We start from the raw sequence: 18,444 nt of genomic DNA, 5'->3' as shown, positions 1-18,444 counted from the left end.
ACTTATTTTCAGTATCAGATGTAGAATGTCTGTGGCATGTGCCCAATCCACTGATTGTTCACTAACACTGAGCCTGTATGGTTCACTAACACTGAGCCTATATTCACTAACACTGAGCCTGTATGGTTCACTAACACTGAGCCTGTATGGTTCACTAACACTGAGCCTGTATGGTTCACTAACACTGAGTCTGTATGGTTCACTAACACTGAGCCTGTATTCACTAACACTGAGCCTGTGTGATTCACTAACACTGAGCCTGTATGGTTCACTAACACTGAGCCTGTATGGTTCACTAACACTGAGTCTGTATGGTTCACTAACACTGAGTCTGTATGGTTCACTAACACTGAGTCTGTATTCACTAACACTGAGCCTGTGTGATTCACTAACACTGAGTCTGTATGGTTCACTAACACTGAGCCTGTATTCACTAACACTGAGTCTGTATGGTTCACTAACACTGAGCCTGTATTCACTAACACTGAACCTGTATTCACTAACACTGAGCCTGTATGGTTCACTAACACTGAGCCTGTATGGTTCACTAACACTGAGCCTGTATGGTTCACTAACACTGAGTCTGTATGGTTCACTAACACTGAGTCTGTATGGTTCACTAACACTGAGCCTGTATTCACTAACACTGAGTCTGTATGGTTCACTAACACTGAGCCTGTATTCACTAACACTGAGTCTGTATTCACTAACACTGAGCCTGTATGGTTCACTAACACTGAGCCTGTATGGTTCACTAACACTGAGTCTGTATGGACACCAAAAGAACATTGAAATCCCATATCCCACCCCTGCCCCACCACACCCCTCACCCCTACCAAGTGGAAGCACCAGCCATTAATGAGAGAAAATGTAAACTTGGATTCTGGATAATAGTGAGCACTGGTGACTAAATGAAGGAACGTTGTGCAAAGAGATCATCGCTTTCTTTTCCGAAAGAACAGATTTCAGCGTGGTGGGGGATTGAGGCCACAGCAGTGCGCATGTGCATTGCAGAATCAACCCGCTGTTAAAATTTATGGAAAGTAATGGCGGGAAGTTTGGTTTCTGTTTTTAACTGAATGTACTTTTAAAAAGAGAGTTCCGGGGTTTGGGGATTTAGCTCAGTGGTAGAGCACTTGCCTAGCAAGCGCAAGGCCCTGGGTTCGGTCCCCAGCTCCGAAAAAAAAAAAAAAAAAAAAAAAGAGAGTTCCACTATACTATTAATTCAATAATAATGTTAACTTTATTTTCCTTACTGTTATGCAATGTTATTTATTTGTAACTAAAACTCATGGGTAGAGGAGGGGTAGCTTCAAATTTATAACTTACAATGAGTCTCAGATTTTCTTTCTGCTGGGGATGTAGCTGAGGTGGTAGAGTACTGACCTAGCATTCATGTAAGGCTATGAGTTCAACCCCCAGAACATCCACAGCCAGTAAGCAGAGGGAAGATCAAAATTTCAGGGTCATCCTAGACTACAAAGCCAGTTCAAGGCCAGCCTGGACTACATGATACCCTGTCTCAAAACAAACAAACAAAGCAACAACGTTATCTCCCAGCCTAGCTTGTCCATCAATTTCTAGACTTCCCTTGACATCACAGTAGCCTGGGATGATACAATGAACAGATAATGAACAGCCCCTCGTCTCAGCCCCAATGTCAGCCCAGAAGTAATGCTGAAGCCATACTTTCAGAGAAATGCTGTCCCAGAAGTATAGATTGCGGATGTCTCCAAGCACCATCCCCATGGATTCCTTCCATCCATCCTGTCATGAGGACATGAAGTTTACCCACTTGGTTTCTGGGTGTGCGCGCCTCCCTGAATGTGTTTTCCCAGCATCCTTTGTTCATTTGTGGGGTTTTCTTGCTCCATGGGTGAGGTGAGCGAGGCCAGGCTGTTTCTGTTTGTTGGGTTAATCTGAACTCTACTGACTGAGGACCTTTGTAAAGTTCTTTGTAAAAGTTGCCCCCTTCTCTTTCTGTCTCTGTTTATTGAAGTAACGTTCTTGTTTTCCATTGCAGATATACGTAATTGACAGTGCAGACAGAAAAAGATTTGAAGAGACGGGTCAGGTAAATGATTCTTGTGTTGAACTCTTTCCCAAAACACCAGGTATTCATTAATTTTCCTGGAAATGTGTTAGGGTCAAAAGTGCTTTTGTTAACTATTAAATCCAAGAAGAGGGTCAGTCATTCGGTGAGCAGGCAAAAATACTAGTTGTCCAAAAAGAAATTAGTTGGGAGTCTTTTTTTTCCTTTTTCTTTTTCTTTTCTTTTTTTCCGGAGCTGGGGACCGAACCCAGGGCCTTGCGCTTCCTAAGCAAGCGCTCTAACCACTGAGCTAAATCCCCAACCCCAGTTGGGAGTCTTTTACACTGTCTTTTGGTGAAATCGTTTTAGCTTAATCAAACTGAATATATAAGATTTAAACAAAAGGAACTTTGCACCGTCCCCGAAGCCCTTCTGGTTTGTCTTCCCAGACCATGTAGGAAAGAACTCACGCACACCACACCAAGCTTTCTGTTTACACTTCTCCACACTTAATTGACAAACACTGGCAAATTCATTTTCAAGCCAGAAAACAAAATCAACCTTGAACTCATACATGGCTTTAACCGCGGGTGCATGTCAATATGTTTAGATGATTCGTTCGGTCTATCTATACGTCATACACAGAGCAGCACTGGGCCTCGACCATGAACCCAGACTGAGGTCACCCCCAGGAGCAGCAAGGGTGGAGGGAATCTCTATAGAGAGCCATGTCTGAAGCTCAGTACAGAAAGTTTTCCCTGTAGCTAATGGCAGAAGTCCCCATGTTTCTGTTCCTCTTGTCTTGGAAGGTGGGCTGAGGGTCTGCAGACTGCTGGACACAGCCCTAAGCCCTTGGGATGAGGTTGCTGGAAGCTTGCTGTCCAGTTCCTTTTTGTTTTTTTTTGGTTTTGTTTTTTGAAACAGTCTCACTCTGTAGCTCTAGGTATCTTGGAACTTGAGACCAGGCTGGCCTCAAACTGAGATGCTCCTTCCTCTGCCTCCCGAGTGCTTGGATCGGAGGCATGTGCCACGGCCTGGCAGCTGTCCAGTTCTTTTTCTTTTAAAGATTTATTATTATATATAAGTACACTGTAGCTGTCTTCAGATACACCAGAAGAGGGCATCAGATCTCTTTACAAATGGTTGTGAGCCACCATGTGGTTGCTGGGAATTGAACCCAGGACCTCTGGAAGAGCAGTCAGTGTTCTTAACTGCTGAGCCATCTCTCCAGCCCCAGCTGTCCAGTTCTTTTTGAAAGCTGAATGTTTAAAGTAGCTAAAATGTGAGCTTAGTAGGAAAAGGCAGAGTCTGTCCCTAGGGTAAGTGTATATACTCATTTGAAATTACTATAGACAGAATTAACATACAGCTTAGAGTTCTTCCTGTGACCCAGGGGGCCAGTAACGCTCTGGTTTCTTCCAGATCTTTCAGGATGTGAAGTCAATGAACACTGATGATTGGGTGCATGTTTTGGAGATAGAGATCAGTGGATACAATTATCTCTAATTGTCATTTCCATTTTGTGTGTGTGTGTGTGTGTGTGTGTGTGTGTGTGTGTGTGTGTGTGTGTGTGCGTGCGTGCGCACATAGATGTATAAGGTCCTTGGTTCAATCCCCAGCACCAGAAGAAAAATAAAAAAAGGTATTTGTAGGTACTAACCTTGAATAAGTCTGAAATCTCTAACTGCTATTCATGCTCTTCCTTACACAGTGGCTCTCGGGCATTTCTTAGTGACCCATGTGTCACATATAACATAATCACCGAGGGGGTCTGTTAAAAATGATTCCTAGGGCTGGAGAGCTGGCTCAGAGGTTAAGAGCATTGACTGCTTTCCAGAGGTCCTGAGTTCAATTCCCAACACCCACAGGGTGGCTCACAGCCATCTGTAATGGGATCTGATGCCGTCTTCCAGTGTGTCTAAAGACAGCGACAGTGTACTCACATAAAATAAATAAATTAAAAAAAAAAAAAAAAAGGAAAGAAAGAAAAGAAGCGACTCCTGGGCTGGCTCCAACCTTCTGTAGTCAGAATCCCTCATTTGAGCCCAGACATGTGCTCGGGAACCTCCAAAGGCACAAGCCGTAGGATCTCCACCCTGAAAGTCGCTGCTGAGCGACCTAACTGCTTAGCATGTTGTAATGTGTGGTGTGCACTTAAGCACATGTTGCCAGCTTCTCCCCTTTTCGTCCAGGAGCTAACGGAATTGCTGGAGGAAGAGAAGCTGAGCTGTGTGCCAGTGCTCGTCTTTGCTAACAAGCAGGATCTGCTCACGGCGGCCCCAGCCGCAGAGATCGCAGAAGGGCTAAACCTACACACCATTCGGGACCGCGTCTGGCAGATCCAGTCCTGCTCAGCGCTCACAGGCGAGGGCGTCCAGGTGAGGCGACCGCGGTGGGCCACAAGTCTTCCTGTCACATGACAGCTCAGTAAGGCACCTGTCTCCCTGGTAGGGTTGATCTAGACCAGTGGCTCTCTACCTGTGAGTCATGACCCCTGTGGGGTTTTAAGACCATCAGAAAACAGGGATGCCTTCATTACTGTTCATAACAGTAGCAAAGTTATCATTATGAAGTAACAATGAAATACTTTTATGGTTGGGGGTCAGCACAGCATGAAGAACTGTGTTAAAGAGTTGCAGCTTTAGGAAGGTTGAGAACCACTGCTCTACACAGAAAAAGATAAGAAGCAAATGGCCTCTGACTGGCAGATGAACCATTCTAGGAAGCAAAGGCTCTTTTCTGCGTACAAGCCAAGTAGCTACCATGAAGTGCCTGCTCCTCAAGAGGAGCAGCCCTGTGCCTTCCTCAGCTCCTGTCCTCACCTGGGGGTGGGGGCGGGCGAGGAAATGACTCGAGAGTTGCTTGATAGTTGTGTTCTCATCCTGTGTTGGGTCTACAACTATGGATGCCACAAGCCTGTCGTCCTAGTGACCACCATCAGCAACCATACAAACGCTGGCTGTTCTCTCCCCTGCCCTCGGGCTTGGTGTCTGTTTCTAGCTACTGGTATTGATTTCCCACTGGAGGACTTCTGTGGACACAAAGCCCTGGGCTTTATGCTGAGGAACTGTATACCAGGAGATTGAACATCCCCTTGTGTAATATTAATTTAGGGCAGATCATAGCCCTGTCCCAGACATCCAAGAAGCCGTATTCTCCAAAAGAAATGCACTTGTAACTCAGTGATTCCTAACGAGCTCCCTCAACGCCGTGACATACCGTGAGCAGCCCTTTAAGGAGACCGAATCTTCCAGTTCCTCACTGTGAGCACATGGTCCTGCTAGGACGTGTCACAGTGCTGTGAGGACCGGTCTGTCCCACTGCAGGTCTTCTCTTCCCTCTCTGCCATATGCTATGTTGACCATGGCATGACGGTTTGGTTTTCTCTCAACATGGCTTGTTGGATTGCAGACCTGAGATTGGATTCTTCGCCGCTGCCTGCAGCCTCTTCCCATTTGCTTTTCCTTTCTAATGTTCTCCCTCCCGCAGTCGCTTGACTCTGACTTGTTTTTAAATGGGCTGATTGCGTTTGTCTCAAGCAATAATCGCATGCCAGACCTGTGTTGGTCCTGACATGTTAGCTGCTTGTTTGCTTTAGTTTTCCTTTATTACAAAAACAGCCACCGCTGGCTTCTTTGTGTGGCCTCTAGACCCGAGTGCAGTCAGCACTGGACAGGGGTCCCCTCCTCACCCTGCTGACACTTGCACCCAGAAGTTGCACCTATGTGTATGCTGGAGTTCTGTGGGACCCAGGGATTGGCACAGTTAAATCCTCACGTGTATCCTGGAGCACCCTGTGAGGTTCAAGTTTGGGAGAGTTAGTGTTTTGGAGTTTTGTTTTTTTTTTTTTTCCGGGGCTGGGGACCGAACCCAGGACCTTGCGCTTCCTAGGCAAGCGCTCTACCACTGAGCCAAATCCCCAACCCCGTTTTGGAGTTTTTGAGATAGTTTCTCTTCTTATAAATTTTATCTTATGGGTATGGGTGTTTTGCCTATACATATGTGTGTGCACCCTTGGCGTGCTGAGCACATGGAGGCCAGAAGAGGGTGTTAAATCTCTTGGAACTAGAGTTACAGATGGTTGTGAGCCACCATATAGGGGCTGGGAATCAAACCTCAATCCTCTAGAAAAGCAGCCAGTGCTCTTAAGTACAGAGTCAGACGAGTGTTTGGTAGCCAAGCTGAACCTTGAACTCTCTACGTAGCTGAGTCCGATCTTCTGACCTCTCTACCTCAGCACCCAAAGTGTTGAGATCACAGGAGTGGGCCTCCACACTCAGCTGCAAGCCCTCCCTCCCTCCCTCCTTCCTCCCTCCCTCCCTCCCTCCCTCCCTCCTTCCTTCCTTCCTTCCTTCCTAGATTCTGGTTCTAAAAGTCATAGTCTAAATTGGGCATTGTGGCATTGTGGCACACATCCATACTTTGGAAGATCAGTTGAACCCAGGAGTTCTAATCTAGCCCCACAAGATCCTATCTCAAATATGATTTTTTTCCTCTTTTTGATCATATAAAAGTTTATAAAGTTGAAAAAATGTGGACTAAGAGCATTTTTCAGTGGTAGAGTGGTTGTCTTACATGACAGGTTCCAGGTTCATCGCAGCAGTCAAAAATACACAGAAAAATGGGCTTGACAGTAGAGGCCTGTAATCCTCATCCCATGGGGGTAAAGTCAGCAGGACCCAGAAGTCATCCCCAGCCAGGAAAAGAATCTTTCTCTCCTAAGTCCTACAAAGGGACTAAATACATTCTTCTAGACTCTCCCTTATAGAATTGCTACCACATAGTGATTGTGTAGCCTGGCTCGTCTCCAAGCCTTCGATTTACCTATACAACCTAGTCCAAGTGTGGTACAACATGGACTGTTGGTTATAGTTAATACGGATCAATATTTAGTCTTGTTCAATTACAACCCTCTTTTAAAACGAGAAGATCTGCCAGGTGGTGGCGCACGCCTTTAGTTTAGATCTCTGTGAATTCAAGGCCAGCCTGGTCTACATAGTTAGTTCTGGGATAGCCAGGGCTACACAGAGAAACCCTGTCTAGAAAGAAAAAATGAAAGAGAGAGAGAGAGAGAGAGAGAGAGAGAGAGAGAGAGAGAGAGAATAAAAGGAAGGAAGGAAGGAAGAGAGGGAGGGAGGGAGGAGGGAAGGAGGGAGGGAGGGAGGGAGGGAGGGAAGGGAGGGAGGGAGGAAGGAAGGAAGGGAGGAAGGAAGGGAGGAAGGAAGGGAGGGAGGGAGGGAGGGAGGAAGGGAGGGAGGGAGGGAAGAAGGGAGGACGGAAGGAGGGAGGAGGGAGGGAGGGAAGGGAGGAAGGGAGGGAGGAAGGGAGGGAGGAAGGGAGGGAGGAAGGGAGGGAGGAAGGGAGGAAGGAAGGAAGGGAAGGGAAGGAAGGAAGGAAGGGAAGGGAGGGAGGGAGGGAGGAAGGAAGGAAGGGAGGAAGGGAGGAAGGAAGGGAGGGAGGAAGGAAGAGGGAGGAAGGAAGGGAGGCATGGGAGGGGGGGAGGGAGGAAGAGAGGAAGGGAGGGAGAGGGAGGAAGGAAGAGAGGGAGGGGAGGGAGGGAGGAGGAGGAGGAAGGAGGGGAGGAGGAGGGAGGGAGGAAGGGAGGAAAGGAGGGAGGGAAAGATCTTACTCTGTGCCCTTCCAGCTGTGCACAGGGTAATTTGGTAAGACACAGGCACAGGTAGGGAAGAGAGGTGACAGGTGGCCTCTTGTTTTCTATTGAAACTAAGACTATGGAACCCAGTCCTTGTGTATAGCAGGCAATCACTCTATCCACTGAACTGCAGCCCCAGCCCAGAAGACGCTTTCCTGTGTCGTAAAGCTTTTCAGCATGAGGACCCTGCCCTGCTAAGTGACTCAGAACACAAATGTTAAAAAGTCACGGGCATCCTCGTGTTGGGAGCTGTAAGAGGCGGGCTGAGGAGAACAGATAGGTTGTGTGGACACTCATCAGAATGTGGGCTTGTGGTACTGCCATCTCCACTCTTAGCCAGGGTGAAGGCAATGTGAAAAGGCAAAGCCAGAATTAAAGTGAGGTTATTGCTTCTTCAACCTGCCCAAGGCCATGGAAGAGGGGCCTGGGCCAGAGTGAATGGTCTGGAGTCAGTCCTGAGTGCCTTAAAGCCAAAGGCACACTGTACCATAGGAACCACTTCTGTCTGGGTACAGCTGTGGGCTTCTGGCAGTGTAACCTCCATGGGTACACAGCGCCCCCTGCAGTCGGCAGTGTAACCACCACAGGGACACAGCCCCCTACAATCTGGCCGTGAACATGATAGGCAAGTACTGTACCTGTGAGCTTCATTCCCAGGCTCCATTGTAGAGAACCCTTACACAGCAAGCTACTAGGCAGTTAGGCCGTGAGAGCAGCAAGGCACGTCTGTAAATAGTAAGCAGTTTGGATAGAGTGAGGAACTACAACCATTCGGTTATCTGTTAAAAAAAAAAAGCTTTGCTTTTTAAATCGGGGACCTGCAGCAACCAGGGGCACAGGATGTGATATCAAAAGAGGTCCAGAGTCAGCAAGATGTCTCAGTGGATAAAGGTGATTGCTGCCAAAGTTGATGGATGACCTGAGTTTGATCCCAGAACCACAGGGCAGGAGAGAGCTGTCTCCCCAAAAGTTGTCCACTGACTTAAACTCACAGATAAATTAATTAATTAATCAAAATGCAATCGTATGAATGAGACATCCAGCAAAGAACTGAGAGCAAAGAAAATGATTTTATACAGAGGACAAATAGTTTGAAGGTCACTTAATTAGTTTGTAGAGAGTACCAGGGTGTGTAGAATTGGATAGTTAAGACTGGGATTTCAAGGTTAATGAGATTAGATTATGGTTAATAGAATGATATAAATTTAGAGAATTTAACCATTATTTGAAATAGGTTATTTAATAAAAATGTTAATTAAGAAGGGAATCTTCTATTGTCCTTTCGTGGTAACCTTTGGGGAGCAGAGAAAGGTCATGGAGCCTCCGGTGAGCGCTTTTCTGTCAGCCAGTTACTGACCATGCTCCTCCCTCAGGTGATGCTGCCAGCTTCTTGTTTTTACCTTTAAAAGAATCACTTCAGTGTAATTCCTTTCTAGGAGTGCATGACTGAAGTATAGGCCTTCCATGGCTCTTAATTAAGGATTAAAATATCCCTAAGAATTAAGAACTTTGTTAGGAAAATGACTATGATTCAGTGATGTGGGGTTCACTTTCAGATATAAATTCATAAGGATTAAAACTCACTAAATTCCATTTTGTTCTCCTTACCCCACCTCCCCAGAGGCTGCCCAGCTGGTTGAGCTGCCTTTGGTGCTGCCTCTGTGACAACCCAGAAAGAAACTGTACAAAAGTCTGAGAGAAGGAGAAGGGGCTGAGAGCCAGCTCTGCTGTCTGCCCTGTGTGTGGGGGGGGGGGGTGCGCGGCACATGTCCAATCAAAACACATCTGGCAGCCTACATAGAGGTTCAGCACACTTACTCTAAACCCAGGTTCGCTCCCTGAACCCACGTGTATCAGAGAGAAACAACTCCAGCAAGTTATCCTCTGTGCTCCCCAGGTGCCGTTGCACCCCCACTTCCACACACAGACACACAGTTGCTGGATGAATGACTGAAACGTAAAACATTTATAAACACACAAAAAAAACAGATCTAGGAGAGCTGTGGCACGGTAAGGAACAGCGAGGCCCTTCAAATGGTGCAGTCCAGAGACCAGCTCTGTGGCCAAGCAGGCCCGCTAACTACTTCCCACCAGTTAGGCGGCTTGAACAGTCCTTTGAGATGGTGGGAGCTAGGATTCCTTGGGCGGAGTTCCTGGGAGGGAGTTTGCACCCGATATTCTCAAGGCGCACTTGGGTGGTCTTTACAAGACAATGCCATGCATTTAGCCGTGTGTGTGGTGTAGACTGTTGAGGACATCAAGAGAGTTTGGAACAGCTCTTTCCTCACCTGATTGATGGTGACGAGGAGGCCAACTCATCACCTAATTACAGCGGGTTTTCATGAGAGACTGTTAGAAGCAAAGAACAGGTAAAGGGCACAGTCGGAAGAAGAGTATCAATCTCAGACACTCCATCCTGCTGAGAGGCCTTTAGTCCAAAGGCGGGGTCAGGAGAGACCCAGTTATGTCAAGCAGGTGATGGCAGAAAAGAGGGGATGTGAAAAATGTATGGGCTGGATTACCTAAAGGTTGCTCAACCCCTCCCCCACCTCCACGCCCTTGACACTCGTTGCTAGGCCTGGTTGCTAGGCCTTCCTGGGATCTATGACTTAGCACCAGGCCCCTTGTCCTTTCCAATGGGCATCTAGAAAATGTACAATGGATCTGGATTCCATCTTTTTTTTTTGGTTCTTTTTTGGAGCTGGGGACCGAACCCAGGGCCTTGCGCTTCCTAGGGCAAGTGGATTCCATCTTTAAAGTTAAAGAACCACCATCCCGCTTCTGCCCGCAGCCATGAATTTGACCTCAGACCATGTTTGTCCTTCCCACTGTAGCGTCAGGCGTTTGGAGACACTTTTTGTAAAACACAGTGTGTGATTATTCTGACTTTAGATGTCCTTTGAAAGCAGTTTAACCTGGCCTCGACTTCATCATCACCAGTCACTCGCCTACACTGACACCGATGGCTCTGACCAGGCAGAATGACCTTGTCCTCCAGGCCACCGACTTAGACTAGCTTCTCACATGGCATCTCCCATTCCTCCCCCTCGTCCTCCAAACAGAAGGATGGTCAGATCCCAGCATCTTCTGCTGCCTCCATTCCTTAGGAGAGTCAACCGGAGTCTGCCTTGCTGAGGCGTGGACTAAGCCTCTGTCAGAGGAGCACCCACCCAGCCTCACTCTGCTTCACTTGAGCTACAGGACTTTCCTCTCTGCTAACAGAATTTGACTTGGTTTTCTTTGCAGGGATAGAAGTTGAACCCAGTATCTTGTTTATGCTGAGCCTTTATTCTATTTCAGAGCTTGCTATACTGCCCAGTCCCAGATTTTAGCATTTAAAAAGGATGTCCAGGACTTTTTTCTAGGCCTGAGATCATTGGTACTTAGTCCAGGTATGTGTGGAACTGCTTATGTTTCAGTTGGCCCTCAGGTTGATTTTTGTATTTGCAGACCTCTCTGTGGACTAAGAGAGCAAGCCTGGGACATGTGATTTGCTCCCTCCCTGGTACACTGCCCTTTGTACCAGAAAAATATGAACAGCAAGCGATATTTTATGTATGCTGTGTTCAGCTGCTCCTTGACCCCAGGGGCCTAAAGGCACAATGGGACAGGCTGCATTGTTCAGCAAGGGTCTGAGCGCCTTGTCATCCTAAAGCAATTACTGAAGTGGCCACATAGTCAGCCTGGCTTTAAAACCCAGCCCTTGCAGCCACCCAACACTCATGGATGCACCAGAGTGAGATCAAATTAAAAGAGCAGAACAGGCAGAGACCAGCCCTGCCCATAGGCAGGCAGCCCACCTTGACTCTCAGGCTGGGGGATGATTAGTAGGGGCAGCTTTTCACCACATCGACACCGCCCCCTGCACTCCATGGATATGGTAGGAATACTCCTGCAACATGGAGACATTTATTTCCTCTCCAGGAAACTGCTCGAGGCCCAGTGTCTGAGGCCCCGTCTATTGATAAATTGAAGCTGATCAATTCAAATTCAGTTTCAGCGAGATCGGTAGGGAAAGGAAAGGAGAGGCTGTTCCCGCCAAAGACTCAGGAAATCGGCCAAACCAGTTTTTAACAATAAAAGGTTCAACCATTAAACAAACCCATGGATTCATTTCCTTCTTCAGGGACAGCACAGTCACCTCCTTCACACAAGCAATCACTTTTCTCCAGAAAAGCAAAGCCCACCGCCCACTTGCACACAGAAGCAGAGGCTCCTCTGCGTAGTTCTGTTGTCTCTAAATGTCGAGTATCCACTGAAGGAGGTGGCCCAGTCTTGCACAGGCCTAGGTCCCAGCAGGTTAGGAATCCTCTGGTTCTTTTGAGAGCTGTGACAAAGTGGGCAGGGTTCCTTGACAGTCTTGACCCTGTGTTCACCTGAAGGAAGCGGGGGAGAGAGGGGCATCAGAATGGTCTTTCCCAGCTTCCTTCAAAGGGACTCCCAGACCTCTTATAAATGAGATGCAGAGCACTTCCTGTCATCCTCAGACCATGAAAAAGGTGGCCTGTGTATGGTTCTCAGTGGGAAGAAAGGCGCACTTCAAGGCCCACCTCTGCCTCAAATTTTTCTGTTCTTCATTTCCTTGTTTGCAATCTGGAAATAATAATACATTTCACTGGGTGGTTATGAGAATTAATTTAAGAGACTATAAATTAAGTACGGACTGCACACCAGACAGCATGCCGGTCCTTTGCTTAAACCTTCCCATCCTGGTTTTTGGATAACACTGTTAATCTTTCCTTTCCAGTGGGCTACTTGATAAAGCTTGCCCTTACTGATTTATGAGGTTCTGTCACAGAGGATTGCGGCCCTCTCCTCCCTCTGCCTCTCACCTCCAGCTCCCAGATGCTATGACTCAAAGGAGCCTCCCCAAGCCCAGCAGAGAAGCCCAGGGCTTTGCCCAAGACAGAGACTGAGGACAGCCTTAGGTGCTGGCCTCTGAGCACCCTCTGTCAACAAGACCATGATGGGCAAGCCTCCACTGTAGCCCTCAGACATCTGCGAGGCAGTGCCCCTCAGCAGGCCACGCATGCCCTTTAAGCCCCTTCCGCCTCCACAGAATATGGCCCCCTCCACCTTCCGCTCTGAGTGCCTGCAGCTGAGTAAATATTTTCCCTATCTCTCTGCCTACACTTATGTTTGGTGAAATATAATAAGGCACCCCCACCACCACCAGTCATGAACCAAGAAAAAAGACAGAATGGTACTGGCGCTGTGTGGAGACCACTCTTGGTGTCCCGGAGAAGCTGGTCTGATAAAATGTGTCTGTGGGAAAGGGAACTGGAGAGGCACCTTTGGATGTTTGTGCTGCCCTTGACCATGGCAGTGCCGGCGCCGCCGGGTTCTGAGCCCTTACGCTTCGGAGCCAGAGGAGAATGTTACCATCAGAGGCATCCCTCTTGTATGTGTAAAAACCTTTTTTGTCTCCTGGCAGGTGATCTTTTTTTTTCCTAGAAACCAATTAGCTACTAAAATTAAACATGCTCTCTTTAAATGAATCCTTTTCATAAAACGGTTTTAAAATGGCTCAGCGTTTCAGAGTGTGTGGCTGACCCCGTTGTAATCAGATGCTTCGGGGCCCCCTCACCTGGTCCCCCACTGCCCAGCTGCAGCCAGGTGCTTCCCACCTGAAGGCTGTGTGCCAAGGCTGGGCCTCATCTTGGCAACACAGTAAGTTCCCTCAGATCGTCCGGTTCTCCTGCCCAAGTGCCCTGACGGCAGCTGGCGGAGCTTTGCCCACTGTGCATGCAGGTGACTGTCAGATTAGCCAGGAGAAGGGGGAGCTGGTTGTTTTGCAGTGATGTATTGTTTACGGGATTAATGTCCCAGTGGCCAAGGGCGTCAGCTGATATTTATTGCTGTAAGCTGTCTTAGGTGTTCAGGTCCAGCGGCCAGATCCACAGCTACCAGAAATTCGGGGTTTGGAGTATGGTTGTCACGTGTGTCCAATAAGAACACATTGGTGAGGCCTGGACTCTGGGCAAGATACCCTGCAGGGCCCACTTGAGTTCCACTCTGTGGTTCTAAGGGAACTTGACTTGCCTGAAGGTCAGGAGTCCAGGGGAGGGGTGTGTCCAGGTATGCTCCTGAGGGGGTTGAGAGGGAGGTCACGTTTGACAGGCCTGGCATCTGTGAGGAATCGTGCTCCCTGCCAGGAGGCTGTAGGCATTGTGGGGGTTTTTTTTCTTTCTTTTCTTTTTTTTTTTTTTTTTTTTTACCTCAGTCCCTCTCTAACCTTCTAAAAAAAGGACACTTTCAAGGTCGCTGTGCCTTTAAGAAAAGCTCTCCTGCCCTCTTTCCTTCTGCGACAAGAAGCCACTTTGAAACCTCTCTATAGAAGCATGCATGTATTGCCCCTGTATGTGTGGAGGAACACCCACTAGAGAGGGTTGTTTTTCCAAAATGAAATTTAATTTAACCCAAGTGTACACTGTCACACTGTAAACACGCTAGGGAACCAGAAGGGTAGCTCATTGAATTAATGCCCTAGCAAAGGTCAGCTTTTAGAAAAAGCCAAAAATGGCTGGAATCTTTCCTGATCGTTCCTCAGCCAAGCCCTGGACCCCGGGTAGATGTGTTTATTTTTTCAGAGGGAGTTCCTGAGGACGCATCTCAAGTTCAGATGTTGACTGGGTCTGTCTCCCTCCTGTGCTCAGGGACCTCCCTCTGCCTTCCCCAAAGGTCGCCCACCCTGGCCAGCCAGGTGGACCCTGAGGCAGCAAGCTCCCTAGAGTGGGTGTCCCAGTCCCCTGCAGGCTGAGCTCTTGGGACACTTGCAACTAACACTGCCCTTTTCTGCCCGTTTCCCTCAAAGGATGGCATGAACTGGGTCTGCAAGAATGTCAACGCAAAGAAGAAGTAAGGTGGAGCCGAGAGGCGCGGAGCTGCGGGAGCTGATCCGGCCCTGAGAAACACTGGCTTGCGCTTTCTGACCAAATGCCTTCCCATCTGCGCACGGCACAGCTGTGTGGTGGGAGGGGACAGCAGCTTAAGAGGAACCCCCATTCCAGCAGTAGATTTTAACTGATCTCAGAGGTTCAGTATCGTTTTTCAAATAAAGGAATTATATTGTTTCCTCTGCATAACTGAAATAGTGTTAGATGTCTTAGAGCACAGGATTAGAAAGGAACAAGGCCTTGCACTGCAGTTAGAGGATTCCAGGGGGCTTTTGTGGAAAGGGAGGAAGCCACTCGCCTGCTCTTGCCGGTCCCTTTATTTCCTGCCCTGTCCCTCACTCCCCGGGTGGTTGGAAGCTGCATGTTTGGTGGTGCTGTGCAGACACTTTTTTCCTCATGGGCACCTGAGCCAGGGCTTTGGTCTGTCCGGCAGCTGCCGCCACTTGGGAAGTAAATTGAACCGTCTTGTCAGGCAGGTAAGAGACTGTGTGTAATCCTCACTTTTTGACAGAAAGGAAAAAAAAGAAAAGAATCTTTGCGAACAAGTCACTACAGAACCAGCCTCACTCCAGCCCCTGCTCCTTACCCCGTGCCCCCATCTCCTCATCCCTGCCAGCCACACAGGGAAGCAGATTCTTATGACTTTTGACTGTAATGACATCTGGAATGTAGGGAGAGGTGGGAGGTTTAATTCCAGAAAAATTACAAGGTCCTTAGAAAGCCCTCACGTCGAGGGCTCAGGCTAGTGCAAACAGGCTTTCTCCAGCTCAGTGGAGCAGGGAGCAGGCGGCTCTGAGATTAGCTGACTCCTCCACTGTGGCCCTATACAGGGGATTTCTAAAGCTCCAAGAATTCTGGGTTTAAACGATCACAATAGGCCAGGCCGATGCTATCAGATTTTAAAAATAAATGCAGTTCTGCCATGAACCTGCTCCACTGAGAGAAGCCAGGGGATCGATGATCTGAGAAGAGATCAATTCTTACAGCTGGCAACTAGATGGTGTGGGAAGCATCTGCTGCAGGGTGAACATGGGTGTGATCTGGGGGCTGGGCCCAGGAAAGCCTCTTACCCCATGCTGGGCTCTTCTGCTCCTTCCCAGCAGACGTGCTGTTGGCCGACAGGGCAGGGTGGTAAGCACCCTATCCTCCCCCACTGCCAGAGGAAAGGAGCGGAGCACGTTTGCCTGAGCCCTCAGAAATCCCAGCCTCAAACCCCGAAAGCAGACCAGAGGATCGCCTGCTCCTGAATTAAACTCTGTTCTGGGCATGAGCTCAGAGCTTTTCAGAGAGTAAATAAGAAGCTCTCCAGTGCCTGGTAGGGCCAGGGAGGCCAGCTGCCTTCTCATCTGGGAAGGGGTCCTTTCCAAGCCCACCATGGTGTGCGAGCAAACAGGAAGCGCCTCAGAAACCCCTGCTCTGTGGACCCAGCTTATTCCGGTCTCTGGAGAGGGAGAAGCTTGGACAGTTTGAAAGGTGACCAGGATAAAAGCTATCAGCAATGGCTGGGGGAGAGGTGTGGGGTTGTAGTACACAGGCCTGTAAGGACTTGCAGGACAAAAGAAGGTGAGGTTTTTAAACCGCTCAGCTAGTTAGCCCTGCTGCCTCTCCCATTGACTTCTCTAGCTCACCCAAATCCCTCCAGCTTTGAAGGGTGGCAAACAGCTATAAGGAATCGGAACTGTCCCTTCTCCAGCCACCAGATGTAGCTTTGGCCCTTGAGACTGGCTTTTCCTTCCAGTGCTTCAGGGTGTTATCTGAGGGGCCGGAAGCCTACTTTGAGGCCCAGTTCTGGAATGCTGTAGCAGGGACTCGGACTCTGGAAGAGCATGAGCTGTCGTGCATTTCTGGTCTCTCACCACTGACTAAAGGAACTATTTATTCTAAAGACCCCCCGCCCCCACCCCGGCCCCAGCTAGCAGGCAGAGTGTCTTGTCCTGCTCTGATCGCTGCTTCTCTAAATGTCCACATTTGCTTCCCAGCCAGAGACACCAGAGACAACTGTGGCTGTCACAGGCTTTTATCTTCCCTGTGAGCCCTGTTGAACCCTCTAGGGGCTCCGGGGGATAAATGAGTGGAGCCTGAAAAATGCAGTTTGAAAGCTCCCATTTGTAAAAACAAAATGCTTGTAAAGTCCTGTTTCCTTTCCACCGTGCCACCCCTGCCCCCTGTGGCCATGGCCAGAGAACAGAGTCTGAAGCTAGAAAGGGGATGCCCTGCCCCCGTGCCTCCCCCCATCCCAGTGAGCCCTGGTAAGACTTTTGCTCTGCGCACCATTGCATCTGAATGTTCAGGGGGCGAGGGCTGAGGCCAGAGGGCAGGCAAAGTCCACAGTGTATCCTCCAGCCAGTTGTGGGAAAAACCGAGCCCTGCTCTCACCCTCCCTGGGTGGCTCCTTTTGGCTGGATTCCCTTCGCCCAGTGCAGTACACCCTTTCCCCTTAGCTCTCCCTTGGTTACTATGGAAACAAGGGTGTCATTGATGTGGGCTGAGCTGGGGAACATGTCGTCGCACAGCTGAAAGTCAGCGATTATGCCGGTGGTTAGCTCTGACCGGTAGAAAAGTCCCCAGCCTGAGATGCTACAGAGGACAGCCTGCTGACGTCCTCCCCCTCCTCCTCCTCCTCCTCCCTCCTCCTCCCTCCTCCCTCCCGGCTGTCCGACGATTTCTTTATTCCCTCCGACTAAAGTGGTGGCTATTTTTATGCCAGTCTGAGCCCCACCCTCACTGTTGGCCGCTCCTTATCCGGCCTGGCCTGGAGGGTGACACCATGTCACCCTCACCAGGACCAATGTCTCCGTTCCCTTCTACAGCGCGCTTTGATTTCTCCTTCCTCTCTTTTCAGGACGCTTCGCTTCTTCCTTTATTTTTAGCTCGGCTCTCCATGTGGTTTCGGGGTTCGGTGTGATCCATCGGAAGGTTTTTTTTTTTTTTTTTTTTTTTTTGTCCCTTTTGAAAATGATAATCAAAGGAAGGGACTCGGTGTTTGGTCACGTGGAAAGCTCAATGTATAATTTAGACGTCTGTCAAAAATGCAACAAATAAAATGTAGCTGCAACGAAGGCAGTCTGGAGCGAATTGTGGTCTCTGCTGGGGCTCGGAGAGGGCCCAAGCAGCTTTGCCCTTTTAGAGGTTAGGTTTCCTCAAGGGAGGTTAGGCTTTTTGTCTCGTTTCGTTTTGTTTTGTTTTTTTTTTTTTTTTTTTTTTTTTTTCAGAAGAAAACACATGAATACCACCACCAGGTAATGTGAAAACCACCAGCACCATTGCAGCAGCGGCAGCCACAGCATCTCACCCTCCCCCTAACCCCAGCATCTCCTGCAGAACTAAGCAGTATTAACCCCACTTTGCAGTTGAAGAAACAGAGGCCTTTAGGATTTAGCCAGGATCACAGCAGCCTGTAAGGACTGAGGAGCCTGAAACCTGGGTACCCTGCTGTTTCTGAAGGACAAAAAAGAAGAAAAAAAGAAGGAGGAGGAGGGGAGGAGGAGGAGGAGGGGAGGAGGAGGGAGGGGAGGGGAGGAGGGAGGAGGAGGAGGGAGGAGGGAGGAGGGGAGGGGAGGGGAGGAGGGGAGGAGGGAGGGGAGGAGGGAGGAGGGAGAGAAGGAGGAGGGAGGAGGGAGGGAGGAGGAGGAGGAGAGGAGGAGGAGGAGGAGAGGGAGGAGGAGGAGGAGGAGGAGGAGGAGGAGGAGGAGGAGGAGGAGGAGGAGGAGGAGGAGGAGGGGGAGGGGGAGGAGGAGGGGGAGGGGGAGGAGGGGGGGGAGGAGGAGGGGGAGGGGGGAGGGGGGGAGGAGGAGGAGAGAAGAAGAGGAAGAAGAGGAGGAGGAGAAGGAGGAGGAGGAGGAGGAGGAGGAAGAAGAAGGAGG

General features: G+C 49.1%; 1 protein-coding gene across 1 annotated transcript in view; it reads left to right on the top strand.

The window, feature by feature from the left end:
- Nucleotides 1-14,770, top strand: part of Arl3 (ADP ribosylation factor like GTPase 3) — a 45,234-nt gene extending 30,464 nt beyond the window's left edge. Inside the window, exons 4-6 of the mRNA XM_032892132.1 lie at nucleotides 2,024-2,074; nucleotides 4,225-4,410; nucleotides 14,500-14,770. Of these exons, the coding sequence (XP_032748023.1) occupies nucleotides 2,024-2,074; nucleotides 4,225-4,410; nucleotides 14,500-14,547 (285 nt within the window). The 3' untranslated portion in view covers nucleotides 14,548-14,770. The remainder of the gene's footprint in view (nucleotides 1-2,023; nucleotides 2,075-4,224; nucleotides 4,411-14,499) is intronic.
- The last annotated feature ends 3,674 nt before the right edge of the window (nucleotides 14,771-18,444 follow it).

The sequence above is a fragment of the Rattus rattus genome, chromosome 2, assembly GCF_011064425.1.
Source record: "Rattus rattus isolate New Zealand chromosome 2, Rrattus_CSIRO_v1, whole genome shotgun sequence".
NCBI classification, from domain to species: Eukaryota; Metazoa; Chordata; class Mammalia; order Rodentia; family Muridae; genus Rattus; species Rattus rattus.
Note: the sequence above shows the minus strand (reverse complement) of the source record. Positions and strands in the feature narration are given on the sequence as shown.